Source organism: Mirounga leonina, unplaced genomic scaffold, assembly GCF_011800145.1.
Source record: "Mirounga leonina isolate KUSES-001 unplaced genomic scaffold, KU_Mleo_1.0 Mir_177, whole genome shotgun sequence".
NCBI classification, from domain to species: domain Eukaryota; kingdom Metazoa; phylum Chordata; class Mammalia; order Carnivora; family Phocidae; genus Mirounga; species Mirounga leonina.
The window spans coordinates 5,082,299-5,101,388 of record NW_023270459.1 but is presented as its reverse complement, the minus strand read 5'-3'; the positions used below and the strand labels follow the sequence as shown (position 1 = coordinate 5,101,388).

At 45.7% G+C, this 19,090-nt stretch overlaps 2 protein-coding genes across 7 annotated transcripts in view; one reads left to right on the top strand and one right to left on the bottom strand.

Annotated features, from left to right (window-relative positions):
• Positions 1–1,604: 1,604 nt before the first annotated feature.
• LOC118022712 (major allergen I polypeptide chain 1-like) overlaps positions 1,605–19,090 on the bottom strand; it is a 38,907-nt gene continuing 21,421 nt past the window's right edge. Inside the window, exons 1-3 of one of the 5 annotated variants that reach the window (XM_035023476.1) lie at positions 6,986–7,266; positions 5,551–5,738; positions 1,605–2,765 (exon numbers count right to left, since the gene is read on the bottom strand). In XM_035023476.1, coding sequence (XP_034879367.1) covers positions 2,727–2,765; positions 5,551–5,738; positions 6,986–7,007 — 249 coding nt within the window. In that variant the 5' untranslated portion in view covers positions 7,008–7,266 and the 3' untranslated portion in view covers positions 1,605–2,726. Of the gene's footprint in view, positions 2,766–3,957; positions 4,535–4,561; positions 4,980–5,550; positions 5,739–5,877; positions 6,928–6,985; positions 7,267–19,090 lie in introns of those variants that run through there. The other 4 variants (XM_035023473.1, XM_035023474.1, XM_035023475.1 and 1 more) reach the window with 4 other exon arrangements.
• Positions 7,512–11,870, top strand: LOC118022711 (major allergen I polypeptide chain 2-like). 2 transcript variants are annotated; one of them, XM_035023471.1, is made up of 3 exons: positions 8,482–9,804; positions 10,313–10,494; positions 11,641–11,870. In XM_035023471.1, exons 1-3 carry the CDS (start codon positions 9,744–9,746, stop codon positions 11,719–11,721), a joined length of 324 nt encoding a protein of 107 aa, XP_034879362.1. In that variant the 5' UTR covers positions 8,482–9,743; the 3' UTR covers positions 11,722–11,870. The 2 variants fall into 2 exon arrangements, 1 of the variants encoding a protein (XP_034879362.1); XR_004682548.1 differs by lacking the exons at positions 8,482–9,804; positions 11,641–11,870 and adding an exon at positions 7,512–7,767 and having other exon boundaries at positions 10,313–10,398.

Below are 19,090 nucleotides of genomic sequence, written 5' to 3'. Positions count from 1 at the left end.
GACAGGAGTTGGGAATGTTCTTTTGTCTTTCATTTTCTTACAGCATTCATATAGGGTTGGTATTATTTCTTCTTGGAATGTTTGATAGAATTCACCAGTAAAACTTTATGAGCCTAGAGCTTTCTGTGTGTGAAGTTTTAATTAAAAGTTTAATTTTCTTAACAGATACAGGGTTATTGAAATATCTTTTGCCTTGAGTCAGTTTTTGTGATTTGTGTCTTAAAGCAAGTTGTCCATTTCATCTAAGCCATCAGATTTATTGGCATAATTTGTTCATAATATTTCTCTGTTATTACTTTTATTAAGTGGAGAATCTATAAGGCCATTCCTTTTTAAATTTCTGTTTGGTAATTTGTGTCTTATTTCTTATTGATCAGTGGTACAGTTTTGTCAACTTTATTGATTTCTCGAAAAACTAAGTTTTGGTGTCATTGATATTCTTAATTGTTTATCCATTTTCTACTTCATTAACATCATACTTTCTTTTCTTCCTGAATTGGTTAGTAAATATTGTATACTGTTTATTTTTTTTTTAAAGATTTTATTTATTTATTTGACAGAGAGAGACACGAGAGAGGGAACCAGGGGGAGTGGGAGAGGGAGAAGCAGGCTTCCCATGGAGCAGAGAGCCTGATGCGGGGCTCGATCCCGGGACCCTGGGATCATGACCTGAGCCAAAGGCAGCCGCTTAACGACTGAGCCACCCAGGCACCCCTGTATACTGTTCAGTAGAAGCAGTGATACCTTGGTAAACATCTTACCTCATTTCTTTTTTTTTTTTTTAAGATTTATTTATTTAGAGAGAGAGAGAGCAGGAGGGGCAAAGGGAGAAAAGGGAGAGGGAAAGAGAATCTCAAGCAGACTCTGTGCTGAGTGTGGAGCCCTATGCAAGGCTTGATCTCATGACCCTGAGATCATGACCTGAGCTGAAATTAAGAGTCAGACACTTAACTGACTATGCCACCCAGGTGCCCCACCTCATTTTTATTTTAAGTGGATTGCTTATAATATTTTCCATCAAGTATGATGTTTGTTGTAGTTTTTTACAAATGCACTTTATCATGCTCATGAAAACCTCTTTTTTTCCCATTTTAATTTTTTAAAATCATAAATGACTCTTTAGTAATCCAGAACTTTTTTTTCTGCACTAATTGAGATGATCATTTGATTTTTCTCCTTTAGTCTGTTAAGGCAGTGAATTCTATATTTTTGTAATGCTAAACTATGTGTGCACTCTTAGAATAAAATAAACTTTTTTCTTTGCCATATATATATATTTACTATATATATATTTGAAGATTTTGTTTGTCAGAGAGAGAGAGAGAATGCACAAGCAGGGCGAGCAGCAGAGGGAGAGGGAGAAGCAGGCTCCCTGCTGAGCAGGGAGCCCAATGCGGGGCTCCATCCCAGAACTCTGGGATCATGACCTGAGCCGAAGGCAGATGCTTAACCGAATGAGCCACCCAGACGCTCTAATCATCGATCTTTTGAATGCAAACAATTTTGAACCCATGAAGTGTGGCTCTAGGGTCCATGCTCTTAACCATTACATCATACTGCGTCTCCAGCTTCTTTCTTGGAAGGAATGCCTGGATCCAGACATTCTGTGCATGAAAGGGATAGGGAAGTGAGATTAGAGATTCAGTGGTTCCACATAGAAATTTCCCCTCCATTGCCTCTTTTTGGCTTTGCAGCTTTATTTACTCTTACCCACTGCACTGCCCAGTGCCTCGGAAGTCCAAACCTATTTGGGATTCTGGAGAAAAAATTGGCTTTTCCCTTCTTTTCCCTTACTTACTAGATGTGGCTTTCTCTACCTGGAGTTAGCACATCTTTCTCTGCTTTCTATTCTCTGAAAACATGTCATTTTTATTATTTTTTTTTTTTTTGAGAGAAAGCGGGAGAGAGAGAGCGAAAACATGCGAGGAGGGGAATGGGCAGAGGGAGAGGGAGAGAGAGAGAGAGAATCTTAAGCAGGCTGTATGCCCCGCATGGAGCCTGACACGGGGCTCGATCTCATGACCCCGAGATCATGACCTGAGCCAAAATCAAGAGTCAGACGCTTACCTGACTGAGCCACCCAGGCACCCAATTGTCTGAAAACATGTTATATTCAACCACCTGGTGATAATCCCTGTGCTGTTCCTTTTGTCCCTGTGGGCTTATACTTCTAAATTCTTTTACTGTCTTTTTCATGGGACTTTGAGAAGGAAAAGAGAACCAGAAATTTATTTTTCACTGTTTTTTTTCCCACTTCACAGCATTTCCTGAGAGGTGGGGTGTCTTGTAAGCCTGGGCTGACGCAGTGAGCACACTGTGCACCACACTTGGACTTTAATGATCAGCCTGCAGCCCATTTTGCCTTATTCCTCCTGGGCTCCTTTCAGGGTCTCTCTTAGTCTAGAGCTTCCCCAGTAATCTCGGGCCTTGCTTTATTTTTTTTTCCTGGGCACCTAGACCAAAATGGGTTAGATATCCTTCTGATTTATTCTTATGTCTTCTGTGCCTCTCTTGAAAGAATGTAGGATGGGCTAGCCCCTCATGGCCTCAGCATGGAAGAAACTCCTCAGGCTTTTCCAGTCTTTTCCTCTTGCCACTTTCACCAAACATCTTCTACTCTACTTGGTTGCCTTTCCTTCTTGGTCAGGAAGCTGGACGTAGGTCACTGGGTCAGTTTGTGTTCCCATCAGAGGAGACCCAGACACGAGGACTTGGGGGCAGGCAATTTATTTGGGAGGTGATCTCAGGGTGCTCAGGTGAGGAACCTAAGGGAAGTGAAACAGGAAAGTGAGGAAAGCCACAGGGCTGGGCAACTGGGACTCAAGACCACGGGACATCTTATCAGAGACGGGGTGGAATTCACCTCCATAACTGAGTCGAGGAGGCTGGGATCTGTATTATTTGAGGGTTGCCTGTGGGCATAAACTCCTTCACACTCTCAGAGTGAGCCTAAGAGTTGTTCAGCAAGCTCCCAGGTCGGGGGGAAGGCCAGCGAACAGTGAAGGGAGATGCAGGTGTTTGAGGAGGGACGATGTCTCCAAGAGGGGATTATCTGCCACAGCTTCAGATGAACTTAGGTGGGACTACGTGGAAGTGGGGCAGGGCTTTTATGATCTCAGAGGCAAGGTCATGTGAGAATCTGAGATCAAAAGCCTCAAGTTTCTGACATTCATCTTTCAAGCCATCGAAGTTTGGATGTCAAACAGAATGGGATTTAGAAGGGCATCTGAACTTGACTTTTTTTTTTTTTTTAAGATTTTATTTATTTGACAGACAGAGAGACAGGAGAGAGGGAACACAAACAGGGGGAGTGGGACAGGGAGAAGCAGGCTTCCTGCTGAGCAGGGAGCCCGATGCGGGGCTCGATCCCAGCACCCTGGGATCCTGGCCTGAGCCATAGGCAGACACTTAAAGACTGAGCCACCCAGGTGCCCCACTTTTTTTTTTAAAGCTTTTATTTATTTATTTGAGAGAGAGAGAGAGAGCACAAATGTGGGGTGAGGGGCAGGGGAGAAGCAGACTCCCCGCTGAGCAGGGAGCCTGAAGTGGGACTCGATCCTAGACCCCTGAGATCATGACCTGAGCTGAAGGCAGATGCTTAACCAACTGAGCCACCCAGGCGCCCCTGCACTTGATTTTTTTACCCTGGCCCCAGATTAGATAAAGATTCCACAGGTTGGAAGAAGGCAGTGCACAAGGACAACTTCGAGATGCCTCGTGTACCAGCCGTCCCCAGGGAGTTCTGTGGGAGGTGAGCAACAGTCGAGAGACTATTTGTGTCTCAGTGAGAACAAACTGCCCGTCACTCATCATCTTCTCACCTTTCAGTGGGGCGCCCCTCACTCCCAGCACTTGCCACAGACCGGGGTGAGTCTTTATCCATGACATTGGAAGACCCATCCAACTCATCTCTCTCAGAGCCCAGCTCTCCTTATGAAAGCCCCAGAGCTTTTAGATGTGTAGAATGGCCGAGTGTGGAATACACATCCTGGGGCACCTGTGATGGGAGGAGTCTCTGCCTCACAACCTGCTTATGCCCCCTGGACTCCACTTGCTATCACAGGGCCGGTTTTCCATCTCAGAAGCAGCCCCCAGCCAGACCCTGGGCGTCAGAGTGGTTGGCCGTTGGCCAAGAGCCGGGTCTCACTCTGGGCAAGGCGGCCTGTGCCACCTGTGGGTCCTGGGGCACAGAAGTGCTCAGCCACCCCAGCTCTTCTAATTATCATTCCCCCCCCTGCCCCCACCCCGCCCATGGCATTCCATGGAGGAAGAACATCCAGCAGCATTCAAATCTAGCCACAGTGGGAAGGCACCCTGGAGGTCCCTGCTGTTGCACCCCTCCACCCCCAAAGCCCAGGCCTAGGAGCAAGCACTGTCCATGGATTGCAAGGCTTTTATTGCTGGAATCCTTTACTCAGACACCTGGACATGGTAGGCTGCTGAGACTACTCAGTTAGTGATCAGTTAAGTGACATCCTTGGGGCTCCTGGAAGAGATGGCTCCGTTAACACAAAGGACTTGCGTATATTTTATCCTGCAAAGAGAAAGTCAGGAAACCTGGTGAGGCCTCAAGGGGTACGAGAGACATCGAGCTCTGCTGAACACTCACTGGACCCTTCCTGGAGAGGAGCCTGCGGGTTTGCTTGGGGGATGGCTTCTGGATCTGAGCAGGCAAAGGTGGATTCCTCCCAATCTCCTGCACCACAAGAGAATCCCAGGTGCGCCTCTTCCTCCAGGGGAGCAGAGGGAAGAAGAGGGGTCACTGTGGTGGGATGGGGGGCATTTGTGGATAGAATGGAAAGAGGCGGCCGAGAAGGTCCTGGTGGGGCTCCAGATGCACCTGTGGGCACCTGGGGGTCTCCGGCTCTGCTTCCTCCTCCTGCCCCTTGGACACTTGCTGCTTGACGCAGTAGCTTGTTCCCCTCTTGGGACAGCAGAGAGAGGATTCACTGTGATTTTCCACACGGGGCATCTCAGGCCTAGGAAGGACCGGGGGGGGTTGCTTTGGGAAGCTGCCTTCTCCCCTCCCCTCCCCTCCCTCTCTGCTCTCCTGGCAGGTGAGGCACAGAATGGATCTCTGGGACTCAGGGAATGAGGACAAATGAGGGTCTTAGGGGGGATGGAATGGGGAACTTGAGGAGGTAAGGTAAAGGAGCCCATGTTTGGAGACAGGAAGGACCCAATGCTAACAGTTTAAAGATCCAGGCTCACATGCTGGAGAGGCTGGAGTCAGGGAGGCCAGAGCTGAGGACCTGACACTGAGGCTGGGCGATGCCAAGGACATAGGAGGGCCTGCAGACTCCCAGGCGGGTGGCCGGGAAGCACTGAGCAGCCAGGGCCGGCCGGAAAGCTCAAGGGCTGGGCTCAGTCTTTCCCACACTATCCTCTCTACTTCCCATCCATGAGGTCTTTCTCATCCTGGATTCCCAGGGAAGGGCTATGGTGGAGAAGAAAAATGGGTGCCCCCCACCCCTCCTGCCCTGCCCTGTCCCACCCTGAGCAGACCCCCAGACAGGCGCCAGAGACAGGGACACATAGAGCTGGACCCACCAGCACATTGACAGCATTCGTCTTGTCGTCCGCTGTCATTTTCCCATCAATGCACTCCTTCAGACTTTTGGCATTTTCCAATATTATAGATTCATTTCGGTATTGTGCCACTTCTTGGACATATTCTTCAGTGGTGCCCGTCAGGAACAAGGTAACATCATCACTCACCGCTGAGCAAATTTTACAATCTGGAACACAAAGATAAGCTGACACTCCGTCGAAAGACTTTCGCCAGGTCATGCTCCTCCCTTCCTCCTTCTGACAGGCTCACAACTGCCCTAGGAAGGCGTCAGAACCCCCGGAGAACCCGTGGCCCTAGGCGCCCACCTCGGCCCGAGAGCAGGAGCGAAGCAGCCCAGAGGAGCACGAGAGCACCAGCCGGCTTCATGCTGCAGGCCACAGCTGCTCCCTCCCAGGCCTGGAGCGCTTTTATACCAGCTGGAGGGGTGGGCAGGAGGGGCCTGTGCCTGACACATCCTTTTCCAGGAGGCCCTCTCTGGGCTGCAGCTTGGAATTGCCTGGGAGCCGTGGAGGCAGGAGATGGATGTGTGGGCAAGATCCCAAGTCCCTGAGTCAACAAAGGACACTAACTTGGCCTCCCTTCCCCATCTGAGGGCTCTGTCCAAGTGGCAGCTGACACCAGAAGTTTCACAATGGAAATTTCCTAGGTTGACTGGGAAAAGGGGCAAAAAGTCTCCCAAATCAGGCCTCCCGAATGATGGCCAATGTCAGCCTCTTACCTGTGACCTTGAAGACCGTTTGGTCCCAACTGAGGGATTTTTCAGGAAACCCAGTGCTGAGCCGATGGTCTCATAGCTAGTAAGTGCCAAAAGAAGGCCACTCTCTGGTGGCTCCTGCCCTGCCTTCATCCTCATCTCTGTCCTTGACCTGCTCAGTGGCCTCCCTTGAGCCAGTCTGTTGGGTCTGTTTCTGGAGCCCTGAATCCTCCCCTCTGTGCTGACCGGCTCCTGTCACCTAGTTAGTCTGGCAGTACCTCCGTCTGACTCAGAAATAGCATTTTGCCCTGACCAGCCTCTTCTTCTGAGTTTCTCTATACGGTTCGCACCGTTCTCTTGCCAGAGGTACATTCTGAGGAAAAGCTGAGCAGCTTCTATGGCCTACAAGCCCTGTGTGCTTTGTATACCCGGTGTGCCACCGAAGACCTGATGCCTCTCTGATTTTGTCCCTGCCATTCTCTCCTCCCTCACTGGTCTTCCTTCTGCTTCTTGACCATGCCAGCGGTCGGAGGCTTTGGGTTCCAGATTGTACTCCCGCAGCAGGGCCTTGGCACGAGCGGCCCCCGCTGCCTGGAATGCTCTTCCTCCAAGTACGTGATTCAGGGCCTAATTGCTCAGCTCTCTTCGAACGGCACCTTATCAGAGAGACTTTCCCACGTGCTTGACCCCCTAGAGCCCCGCCCCTTCCCCCACAGCACCTGCTGCTCTCCCCAGCTTCATCTTGTCCCTCGCTGATGTCTTCCACTTCCTCTCAGTTGTATAATGAGCTCCGGGAGAGAGAGGGCTCTGCTGTGTGCACTGCTGCGTCCCCAGGACAAGGACACGTAGCAGGGGCTGCACAGATGTTTGTTAGACGAACGAGAGGAATATCCTATTTCTGCGGAGTTGATAATAACCAAGAACATTTTCCCTTATGCTTGCTTGCTGGAGGTACCTGCCTGGCCTTTTCTCTGAGGCATCTGTGAAAGAACAGAGTTTGCTGAAGGTAAGACAAAAGTTTTCTGACCCCAGTCAGAGCCTTACGCCAAACAGGATTCACATCCGGTAACCGCTCTTGGCAAAGAGGTGCCGAGTCCTGAGCTCCAGCTGTCAGGTGGCTACCATGGAGCCGCTCCAGTCATGATGCCCAGAGGCCATCCCTGTGAGGTCATCTCATGACAGGCTCAGGCCACTGCGGATGTCCCTCAGAGGTTCTTGGGCACTTATCAGCCTGGGAAGGTGAGCACCATATGCCCCAGATTGGACATGGCTTGCTCTTTCTCTCCTGGGACCGAATTTCAGTGTGGCGGGGGCACCTGGGCAAGGATCGTATGTCTGCTGTCCTTCACTAGGCACTTCCTTCAGGTTCTTCCCAGCTCTGGGAGATGATGAAGCCAGAGTTTGGAGTGCTAGAGTGACACAGGATGCTGATGTCTGTCCAGCCCCACTGGGCGCCACAAAACCATCTGAGACATCGCTCGACGTGGGGACATTTGCTGAGGTCAGGGGGACTTTCTGGATAAGGTCTTGTAGTATATGCAGTCCCTTATTAATGCAAGTGGTTTTTTTTTTTTTTTTAAATACCTTTTTATTTGGGGGTAATTCTAGACTTACAGAAAAGTTGCAAAGATTTGTCAAAACCAAGAAACTGACATTGGCATGCTACTACTAACTAAACTCCAAACTTTATTTGGATTTCACCAGTTTGTACATTAATGTCCTCTTTGTGTTCTGGAATCCGATCCATATCCTAAACATGGCATTAATTGTCATATCTCCCTAGTCTCTTCTGATCTGTGACAATTTCTCAGTCTTTCCTTGTTTGTCATGGCCTTGATGGTCTTGAAGACTGGCCAGGTGTTATAGAATGTTCACCAAACTGATTTTGTCTGCTGTGTTTCTCATAATCTAGACTGGGGTTCAGGCCTTGGGTTTTGGGGAGACTACAAAGAGGAGAAGTGCTATATTGTCACATCACATCATGGCATGTGTGACATCAGTACGTCTTATCACTGGTTATATTAGTCCTGATCATTTTTTTAAAATGTTTTATTTATTTATTCATGAAAGTCAGAGAGAGAGAGAGAGGCAGAGGTAGAGGGAGAAGCAGGCTCCCCGCCTAGCAGGGAGCCCGATGCAGGACTCGATCCCAGGACCCTGGGATCATGACCTGAGCCGAAGGCAGACGCTTAACCGTCTGAGCCACCCAGGCGCCCCTAGTCCTGATCATTTGATTAATGTTGGGTTTGCTAAGTTTCTGCATGGTTTTCCCCTTTCTGGACTCTTTGGAATTGAGTTGCTAAGTCTAGCCCACTCACCAGGAGGACAGGGCAATAAGCTCCACTTCCTGAAGACAGTATCTGTGTGTATTATTTGGAATGCTTCTGTGAGGCATATCTGTCTCTTCTCTTCATTTTCTTATTTATTAAATCATTTATTTACATCAGTATGGACTCACAGATACAATTTTATGCTTTGGGTTATCATCTAATACTATGTCATTCCTTTTGTTGCTTAAATTGTTCCAGATTTGGCCACTGGGAGCTTCCTTCTAGAATTTTCATGGACTGTCTCATCTTGTTTGTGCCAATAAACCACTTTTCTAGAGTAGAAGGTTGAGGGTAACTCTTGAAGGATTTTAAGGCGACGGAGTGCCTCCTCTGGTTGACCTCGCACTCTGGTCTGTAGAGTTCAAGCTCCCAGGGGACACGGGCGACACACTGTACAACTCCACAGCTACTCACTGATGTTTCTGGATGGGCTATTAAGTCCAAGCTCCTCTTGGGACCAGGTTCACTGATGGAGGGGGGCGAGTCAGGGCCAAGGCTGGACCCACTGGGAGTCCAGAAGGTGCCCAGGAATTTGCAGGGGTGAGAAGGGGTGAGAAGGAAGCAGGTGACATGATCCTATATTGGAGCGTTATTGGAGTCCTGAGACTTCCCTGGTAGGGCATGCTTCAGGGCCCAAGGATGGTGTCCACCCATCCTTGGGGGCTCAATCCAGAGACTGCAGCAGTTAAGGTGTTCAAGAGGCTCTAGTTGGGCCCAGCACCCCATACTTATCTCCAGGACTTAAACTTAGGCCCAGGAAAGGCTGGATGATCTTTTGTCAACCTGTAGTGGTATAGACTTGTCCTTGACCCCTCCTGTGATTGGGAGAGTACTGCACTTGGAGCCAGGATAGGTTGCGGGGAAGGAGTAGCAGGAAACAGCGGTCACAGTTGGGGCTGGGACAACAGAGCAGTTGGCTCAGGGTGAAGTCACTTAGAAATGTGAGCTCCAGTTGGTCTTTGGCGAAGGAAAACCGCATCCTCTCCAGAAGGCTTTCAGCCCAAGGGCTGAAGGAGCCGCATGTGCCAGGTCCCTGCCCACAAGCCTTTGGAGCTCCTAAAAGGGGTGTGGGCGAGACTCAGGGAGCTGGTAGTTTAAAAAGCAGCAGAAACGTTGCACTGAGCAGAACATTCTGGCGGTTGGCACTATGAAGGGCACACTGCTTGTGCTGGCCTTGCTGGTGACCCAAGAGCTGGGCATCGAGATGGGTGAGAGTAGGAATGAGGGACAGATGGCCTTCCTGATCCTTGCCTCGCTCTGTCTCACTCCCTCACCCGCCATGGTGATCTCCAAGTAGTTCTAGGGACAGAGTTAGGGGGCAGCTGGGAGATCATTACCCAGGGGTCCTGCATAAACCCCCTGAGGTTTTCAGGCATGGACTGGAGGGAGAGGTTTGGAGGTGGAGGGGTCCTTAGTTGTGCACACAGTAGGGGAGTTTGTTGGGGCTAGTGGGGCTTAACGGAAGGTCAGAAGCAGGCAGGCTGGTCTGTGTTGAGGCGCAGTCTGGGGCGCCTCACACTGTTCCCTTCTGCTGAGAGTGCCTCCTGGAAAATGGTCTCTGTGTCTGGGATGTAAGCAGTCCTGGGAGTGGGTAGGTCTCCGTGGAAGGTGAGTCAGAACACCCCGGGTACGTGAAGTCCTGTCAAGTGGTGGGGAAACAGGAGCCTCCTACCCTGGTGATTCTTTTGTTGAGGTGTTTTCTGTTTGTGTCTTCAGTGAAATCTTGCCCTATTTTTTATGTGATCTTTGGTGCCGTGGCCATTGGAGAGAAGTTAACGCTGGACGCCAGCCTTGATCTGGTCAATGCCACTGAACCAGAAAAAGCAGCCATGGAAAAAATCCAGGATTGCTACAATGAGAAGGGACTCAAAGCCAAGGCCTTGGATCTGACTGTCATGGTAATTGACTGTCCTTCCCTCCCATCCCCACCCGGCTGCCGCACACGCAGCATATTGGAACAGTGCGCGTACAAATAGACCGCGCCGTCAGCGGCTCCTCGACAGACACGAGCTACAAACAATCAAGCACATAAACTTTGCTCCATCCTGCAGCACAGAGTATGCAACCACACGCCCCATGCACATCCAGCCTCTTCTTCTACCACACGTGTCCCTCTCGTGCCAGTTTACATACAGCTGGAAAATCAGGGACTGATATCGGTGCGACACAGAAAGTGTGTGACTCAGGCGATTTTTAGGGGAGCCAGCATTGCAGGAGTAGAATTTTAACCTTCGGCAGGAAAACAAGGGTCCTTACTTCGGCTCCTGCACGTGTAGGAGCGCGCTCGGCTCTGTTTTAGGGATGTCGAAACCGATCACCTGCCCTTCGACTCTCTTCTCAGGAAGGGACTCCCTGGCCTTGTAAGGCTTCTGGTTTTCGGCCTGTTTTACTGCCCACCTTGATGGCTGTTCTTTGGCTCTGAGTCCCACTTCCATCTGTCTCTTCTCAGTGCCGAAAGCCAGAAGCTGCACTCTGTTGTTGTTGGTGCCTGGGGCCCCCGAGGCAGCTTCTAGCTACATGCACCTGCTCCCCAGGGCTGGTCAGTGCATCCCCTGATGAACTGTCTTCGTCCATCATTGTTCTTGTTGCACAGTTATGTAGATTTTGATTAGTCTGTCTCATCACTCTCTTCCTCTAAGTGCTGGTTCTGCAAAATGAGAGGTTTATGAAGCAGCAGAATTTCTTGCATTAATATAGGCGCACAGGGCCATGAGACCGCATCCGCATCCACATTCCATAGGTCCCACACACCTGACAGACGAGTCTCAGGTGCAGGAGACATCACATAGACCCACAGCCCAGAAGATTCTGATCTCCTTGCCTCCCTCGCTGGTTGTTCAGACTTCCTCCTGACACCTGTGTATGGGCGACTGGGGAGTCATCTTCATCCTCTTCTGATGGACTGCAGCTCCCTCTCCAGCCAGAGGTTCTTGCTGGGGATGGAGCTGAATCCCTGAGGATGAGGAGCGGGGTGATCCTGAGGGGATGGCTCGCTCTGCCTTGCGCTCAGGTCTTCCGTCCCTCCTCGTCTTACTCTCTCCCAGGCTACCATCACCACCAGCAAGCAGTGCATCTCTGAAGCTGTGGTCCCATTGAAGAATGTCGTGACCTCGTTGGGGAGATGAATCTTTGCCCCAGATGCCTGATCTGAGCTCTGTCCTCCTGCTCTGTTCTTCACACCTGAAGCTGGAATCCCCATACCTGTCCTCACCTCCTTCAGTCTCTATCAGGCTGGCTGTAATAAAATAACTGCAGCTTAGCTCTGCATGCCCCATGTCTGTGTGCTTGGCAGAGAGTGTGCGAGGCCTGGCAGGAGGTCCCGGGACACGGCGAAGGGGAGGGGGGGACACACATGTGGTCACTGAGAGCGTGGGGACTGGAGTCAGGCCGAATCAGGAGCAGGTGCAAGCGGTTTTCTCTTTCTCAGGCTATTCTCTCATCTGTAAAATGGGGATTCTGTGTGTGGATTAAATAGCATATATGTAAGCCCAGGATTCCCCACTCTGGATGGATAAAAATGTCCACGTAGCCTATTGCTGACTCCGCATTTGCCACCGTTGCAGAGCCTTTAGCCCCTTACATGTCACACTGGTCATTGGAGGGTGGACTCAAGCGATAACCTGAGTGGGCTTATCACAAGTCCTCTCCGTCTCCCAGTGGCATCCGCCCTTTTATGCTTCTTAGGTGGGTGTCTTCTGAGGAGGCCGGCCTTTCTGCCGAGACACCCAGTTCCACTGCTGTTCTTGGGTTCTGCCAGTGGACCCAGGACTGCCATGCAATCTTGGCTCAGGAGGAAGGGAGAAAGGGAGTGGAAACCAACCCAGAGGGAATGCTGCTGTCGCGGGGAGCTCAGGCTCTTAAATCTTACTTGCAGGATGTGTCACCTCTGGCAAGTGTCATGAGCCCTCTGAGCCTACTTCCAAAAGCATCAGATCGGCAATTGTATTTATCAGTAGGCTACTTGTGAAGCTGCAAGGCTAGGAGTAGGTTTTACCTTTATTTCCTAGAGACTAGAGCAGTGTTGGGCTCCAGTGAGTATGGCTCACAGAAAAAGTGGCACAGCAGGTGGCCTCTCTCTACCTTCCTGGGCCAGGCAAGCACAGTAAGGTCATATTGAGGGTGTTGCACTTGGGACATGCCAAGAGGCCAGGGGCTTGAGTTCTGGCTCTTTTCTGGCCTAATGGTTGAACTTAAGCATTTTAATTTACTGTTGGCTCATTTTACAAATGGATTTTATACCTGCCAAGTCTGCTAGACTTAATATTAAGTGTTCAGGTCATACTAAAGATCTAAAATTTTATTGATAAATACAAAATAAAATTTGAATTGATAGAGGGCTAAATCATATTTTATACAGGATAAATTGACCCTGTAGAAATGGAACTGGAGGGGATTATGCCAAGTGAAATAAGTCAAGCAGAGACAGACACTTATCATATGGTTTCACTCATATGTGGAACATAAGGAATAGTGTGGAGGACCACAGGGGAAGGGAATGAAAAACTGGGAAGAAATCAGAGAGGGAGACAAACCATGAGAGACTCTGGACTCTGGGAACCAAACTGAGGGTTGCAGAAAGGGAGGAGGGTAGGGGGATGGGGTAACTGGGTGATGGGCTTTAAGGGGGCACATGATGTGATGAGCACTGGGTGCTATACGCAACGAATGAATCGTTGAACACTACATCAAAAACTAATGAGGTGCTGTATGTTGGCTAATTGAACATAATAATAATAAAAAGAAATGTCAACTAGTCCTAAATCCATCTAAATTAATTATGTTCTAATGAAGATTGATTTAAAGTTTATCCAAAAGAACACATTCTTGAAATCAAGCAAGAAAATTTAGAAAATAAGAACTATGAGCAGGATCTTTCTCACTAAGGTCTTATAATATAGGTATATATTTATGACTAATAAATAGTCTAGTTTTAGTAGATAAATAGATGGCCACTGTGATACAAAACACACAGATAGACTCAAAGAGGGGCTCCAGGGTGGCTCAGTTAGTTAAGTATCTGCATTTGGCTCAGGTCATGATCCTGGAGTTCCAGGATTGAGCTCTGTGTTGGGCTCCCCACTCAGCAGAGAGTCTACTTCTCCCTCTGACCCTGCTCCTCTCATGCTTTCTCTCTCTCAAATAAGTAAAATCTTTTAAAAAAATAGACTCAAAGATAGTTTAAGATATAATAGTGACAGCTTATTGAATCATGGAGAAAGAATGGATTTTTTTTAAGTGGCATTGAACAAAATGACCAAATATTTAAGAAATGAAGATGGGCCTGCCAAGCCTTTCTCTGTGGATTAATGTGGACTAATGATTCAATCGCCATAATTTCAATAGTTAATTATCCATTTGTCACGACTGATCTCTCTCTTTCTCTCCCTCCCACCCCTTTCTTTTGACTTTCATGATATCATAGTCTGTTGGTTTTTCTCTGCCTTCCTGGGGGATCTTTCTCAGCTTTTCTGGTTACTTCTGTCTTATACTAGGAATAACTTTCTTTATATCTCTATTCTACATACACTTTCTTAGTGTATGAACTTGGGACATGCTAAGTTTCTTTCTTAGTGATATCTACAACTTCCAAATTTAAATCTCCAAACCCAGTACTAATTTTCAAGGCACAGAATTGGCTCTCACTAAATATTTGTTGAATTAATGAATATTGAAAAAACTCTAAATTCCTCCTAAGGGACAAATATACACAGAATTTAAATAAATGAAAAGACTATTGAATGGGAATTTTTTTTTAAGATTTTATTTATTTGAGAGAGGGAGAATGAGAGACAGAGAGCATGAGAGGGAGGAGGGTCAGAGAGAGAAGCAGACTCCCTGCTCCGCGGGAAGCCGGCCTTCTCCCTCTCCCACTCCCCTGCTTGTGTTCCCTCTTGCTGTGTCTCTCTCTGTCAAATAAAATCTTTAAAAAAAAAAGAAAGAAAAAAATGTCATTTCCCCCTAAAAACAGCAGTTTATTGTAATCCCAATGAAAACACCAAGAGGATTTTTTTTTTGAAGAAAAAAAGTATTTTAGGGGTGCCTGACTGGCTCAGTCATTAAGCGCCTGCCTTTGGCTCAGGTCATGATCCCAGGGTCCTGGGATCGAGCCCTGCATCAGGCTCCCTGCTCAGTGGGAAGCCTGCTTCTCCCTCTCCCACTCCCCCTGCTTGTGTTCCCTCTCTCGCTGTGTCTCTCTCTGTCAAATAAGAAAATAAAAAATCTTTAAAAAAAAGAAAAAAGTATTTTATTTTTTAAAAATTCATTTTTATTGAGGTATAATTGGCATGCAACATTGTATAAGTGTAAGGTATATAATGTGTTGACTTAATACATTTATATACAGCAATATGATTACCACCATAGCATTAGCTAACACCTCTATCACATCACATAATTATCATTTATTCTTGTGGTGGGAACAACTAAGATCTAGTCTCTTAGCAACTGTGAAGTTTATAATACAGTATTGTTGTCTATAATCACTATGCCGTGCATTAGATCTCCAGGACTTATTTGTCTACTGCTTGTGGGTTTGTATCCTTAAACAACGTCTTCCTAATATCCCTAACAAAAAGTACTTTACTCTTATAAAATTGACCTTACATTTGCCATATGATTCGGAAACTTCTCTCCAAGTATACACTCAAGAGAAATAAAATTTATGTTTGCATAAAACCCTGCCATGTTTATAGCAGCTTTACTCAGATTTCAGTTTATCAAAATTAGAAACAACCTAAGTGTCCTTCAACTGGGGAACAGATAAAATGTGTCACACTCACACAATTGAATACTACTCAGCAATAAAAAGGAACAAATTATTGGTGCATGCAACAGTATGGAAGAATCTCAAATGTATTATGTTGAATAAAAGAAACTGAGCTCAAAATCTATAATTAAATGGCTATTTATATGCCATTTATATTTGGAAAAATAAGAATAGCTGAACAAAAATTTTAAAAAGTAATTAGGGGTAGTAAGCCCTATGAAATATTAAAACATACACATCAGGGGCGGCTGGGTGGCTCAGTCATTAAGCATCTGCCTTCAGCTCAGGTCATGATCCCAGGGCCCTGGGATCGAGCCCCGCATCGGGCTCCCTGCTTCGCGGGAGGCCTGCTTCTCCCTCTCCCACTCCCCCTGCTTGTGTTCCTGCTCTCACTATCTCTCTCTCTGTCAAATAAATAAAATCTTTAAAAAAAATAAAAATAAAACATACACATCACAGGCAGATAAATGGACTATCAAAGGAAGGCCAGACATAGGTCTAAATAATCATGGATTTTATGATAAAGGTAACTTGCAAATATAAATGAAGAAATTAGGATTATTTCACAAGGGAAATGGTGCTTTATCAACTGACTGAACATTCGGGGAAATACAACTGTTGGATATCTCTCTTATAGCTTTCTTCAAAATTAACTTCAGATAACTTAAAGACTTACATATTTAAAGAGTGAGACAGAAAGATCCCATAAAAGTCTTAGAAAAGGGGCACCTGGGTGGCTCAGTCCATTAAGTGTCTGCCTTTGGCTCAGGTCATGATCTCAGGGTCCTGAAATTGAGCCCCATGTTGGGCTCCCTGCTTGTGGGGAATCTGCTTCTCCCTCTCCCTCTGCCCCTCCCCTTGCTTGTGATCTTTCTCTCTCTCTCCCTCTCTCTCAGATAAATAAATAAAGAAAATCTTAAAAAAAAAAAGTCTTAGAGGGGCACCTGGGTAGCTCAGTCTGTTAAGCATCCCGGGGTCCTGGGATCCAGCCCCGCATCGGGCTCCCTGCTCAGAGGGGAGCCTGCTTCTCCCTCTCCCTCTGCTGCCCCCCGCCCCGCGCATGCTCTCTCTCTTTTGCTCTCTGAAATAAATAAATAAATAAATCTTTAAAAATAAATAAAATAAAAAAGTCTTAGAAAATTATAGAAGAATATTTCTATAACCTCAGAGTAAAGAAGACCTTCCCAAAGATATGTATATTTATATATATTTATAATATACATAATTATATATAGTTATGTATTATATATACACACAGAGAGTATAATACTTTTATAATAGTTTTTCTTACATTAAAATTCTTTTTTCCCCAGTTGTTCACAGAATATGCATTTTTTAATTTTTTATTTTTTGATTATTTTTTTTATTATGTTCAGTTAGCCAATATATAAATTCTATTTGGAATAAAATGGACTCTTTAAAATAAAAGAATAGATGGGACGCCTGGGTGGCTCAGTCAGTTAAGCATCTGCCTTCGGCTCGGGTCATGATCCCAGAGTCCTGGGATCGAGTTCCACATCGGGCTTGTGGGGAGTCTGCTTCTCCCTCTGCCTCTGCCTCTCTCTCTGTGTCTCTCATGAATAAATAAATAAAATCTTTTTTAAAAAAAAATAAAAGAATAGAATAATGATCTATATTGGGATTGAAACACATGTAGAAATAAAATGTATTACACAGTGCACAAATGCCAGGGGAGAAGAAATGGATGCCTACTGTTCTTGTATTTTTAAATCTTATATATGAAGGGATATAATATTACTTGAGTGTTGATTGTGTTAAGTTAAAGATGTATATTATAGGGCGCCTGGGTGGCTCAGTCGTTAAGTGTCTGCCTTTGGCTCAGGTCATGATCCCAGGGTCCTGGGATCGAGCTCCACATCGGGTTTCCCACTCTGCGGGAAGCCTGCTTCTCCCTCTCCCACTCCCCCTGCTTGTGTTCCTGCTCTTGCTATGTCTCTCTCTGTTAAATAAATAAAATCTTTAAAAAAAAAAAAAGATGTATATTATAAATAAAACCACTTTATGTTTTTAAATTTTTAAATTTAAATTTTTATGTTTTTGAGAGAGAGAATGTGTGCACATGCATACAAGTGGGGAGGGAGGGGCAAAGGGGGAGGGAGAGAGAGAATCTTAAGTAGGTTCCATGCTCAGCATGGAGCCTGACACAGGGCTCTATCTCACGACACTGAGATCATGACCAGAGCCAAAATCAAGAGTCAGACACTTAACTGACTGAGCCACCCAGGTGCCCCTAAATAAAACCACTTTAAAAATATTTTAAAAATAAGTGAATATAGGACAAAAAATTGAATTGTAAAAATTCAAAATTAGGCAGAAAAAGGAATAATTCAGAACAGATAGGACAAATGGGAAATAAATAGCAAAGCTATAGATTTAAACTCAATCATATCAGTAACCACCTTAAATGTAAATGGTTTATAAATTCTATTTAAGAGGCAGAGATTGTTAGAGTGAATAAAAAAGAAGACTTCAACATATACTGCCTGTAGGAAACCCACTTTAAATATAAAGACAAATATAGGCTAAAAACAAAAAGGTGGAAAATGATATAACATGATGACACTAATAAAAAGAAAGCCAGGGGCGCCTGGGTGGCTCAGTTGGTTAAGCAACTGCCTTCAGATCAGGTCATGATCCCGGAGTCCCGGGATCGAGTCCCGCATCAGGCTCCCTGCTCAGCAGGGAGTCTGCTTCTCCCTCTGACCCTCCTCCCTCTCATGCTCTCTGTCTCTCATTCTCTCTCTCACAAATAAATAAAATCAAAAAAAAAAGAAAGAAAGAAAGAAAGAAAGCCAGTGTTCCTACATTTGCACCAGATACAGTATATATCAAAGCAAAAAAATGTTACAAGGAATAAGAAAGATTATTTCATAATGATAAAAGGGTCAATTTAACAAGAGGATATACAAATCCTAAGCATTTTTGCCCCTAATAGCAAAGCTTCAAATTATATGAAGCAAAAACAATAGAAATGAAAGAAGTAGACAAATCCAAAATTATACTTAGAGACTACATCATTTCTCTCTCAGTTATTGATAGAACAAGCAGACAGGAAAATCAATAGGATATAGAAGATTAGGACAACACTAACAAGCAACTTGACCTGATTGACACATTACCCAACAATATATTATTCAAATAATTCAAATTATATTCTCTGACCACAATGGATTTAAATTAGAAATCAATTATGAAAAGATATTTGATAAGTGTTTAAATACTGGGAAATTTAATCATATACTCCTACTAAACAATCCACAAGTGAAAAAAGAAATCAAATGAGAAATTAGAAAGTACTTTGTTCTGAATAAAAATCAAAGACCACTCATCAAGATTTGTGGGATGCTGCTAGCACTTAGGGGCAAATTTATAGCACTAAATGCCAATATTATAAAATAAAGATCTCAAACCAATCACTCTATCTTGAGAAACTAGAAAAGGAAGAGAAAAAAAAAAATTCAAAGTAAGCAGTGGGAAAAAAAAAAGAACAGACCAGAGTAAAAAGCCACTCAAATATATAACTGTAAGATAATAGAGAAATTTATAAGACCCAACATCTGGCTTTTCAATAAAATCCATAAACATCTAACCACATTGATCAGGATAAAAAGAGAGTAGATACAAATGACCAAATTAGATTGATAGGTTTTTTTTTTTTTCAGAGCTTTAGTGAGGTCTTCTGTACACCATAATTTTTTTTTTTTTGT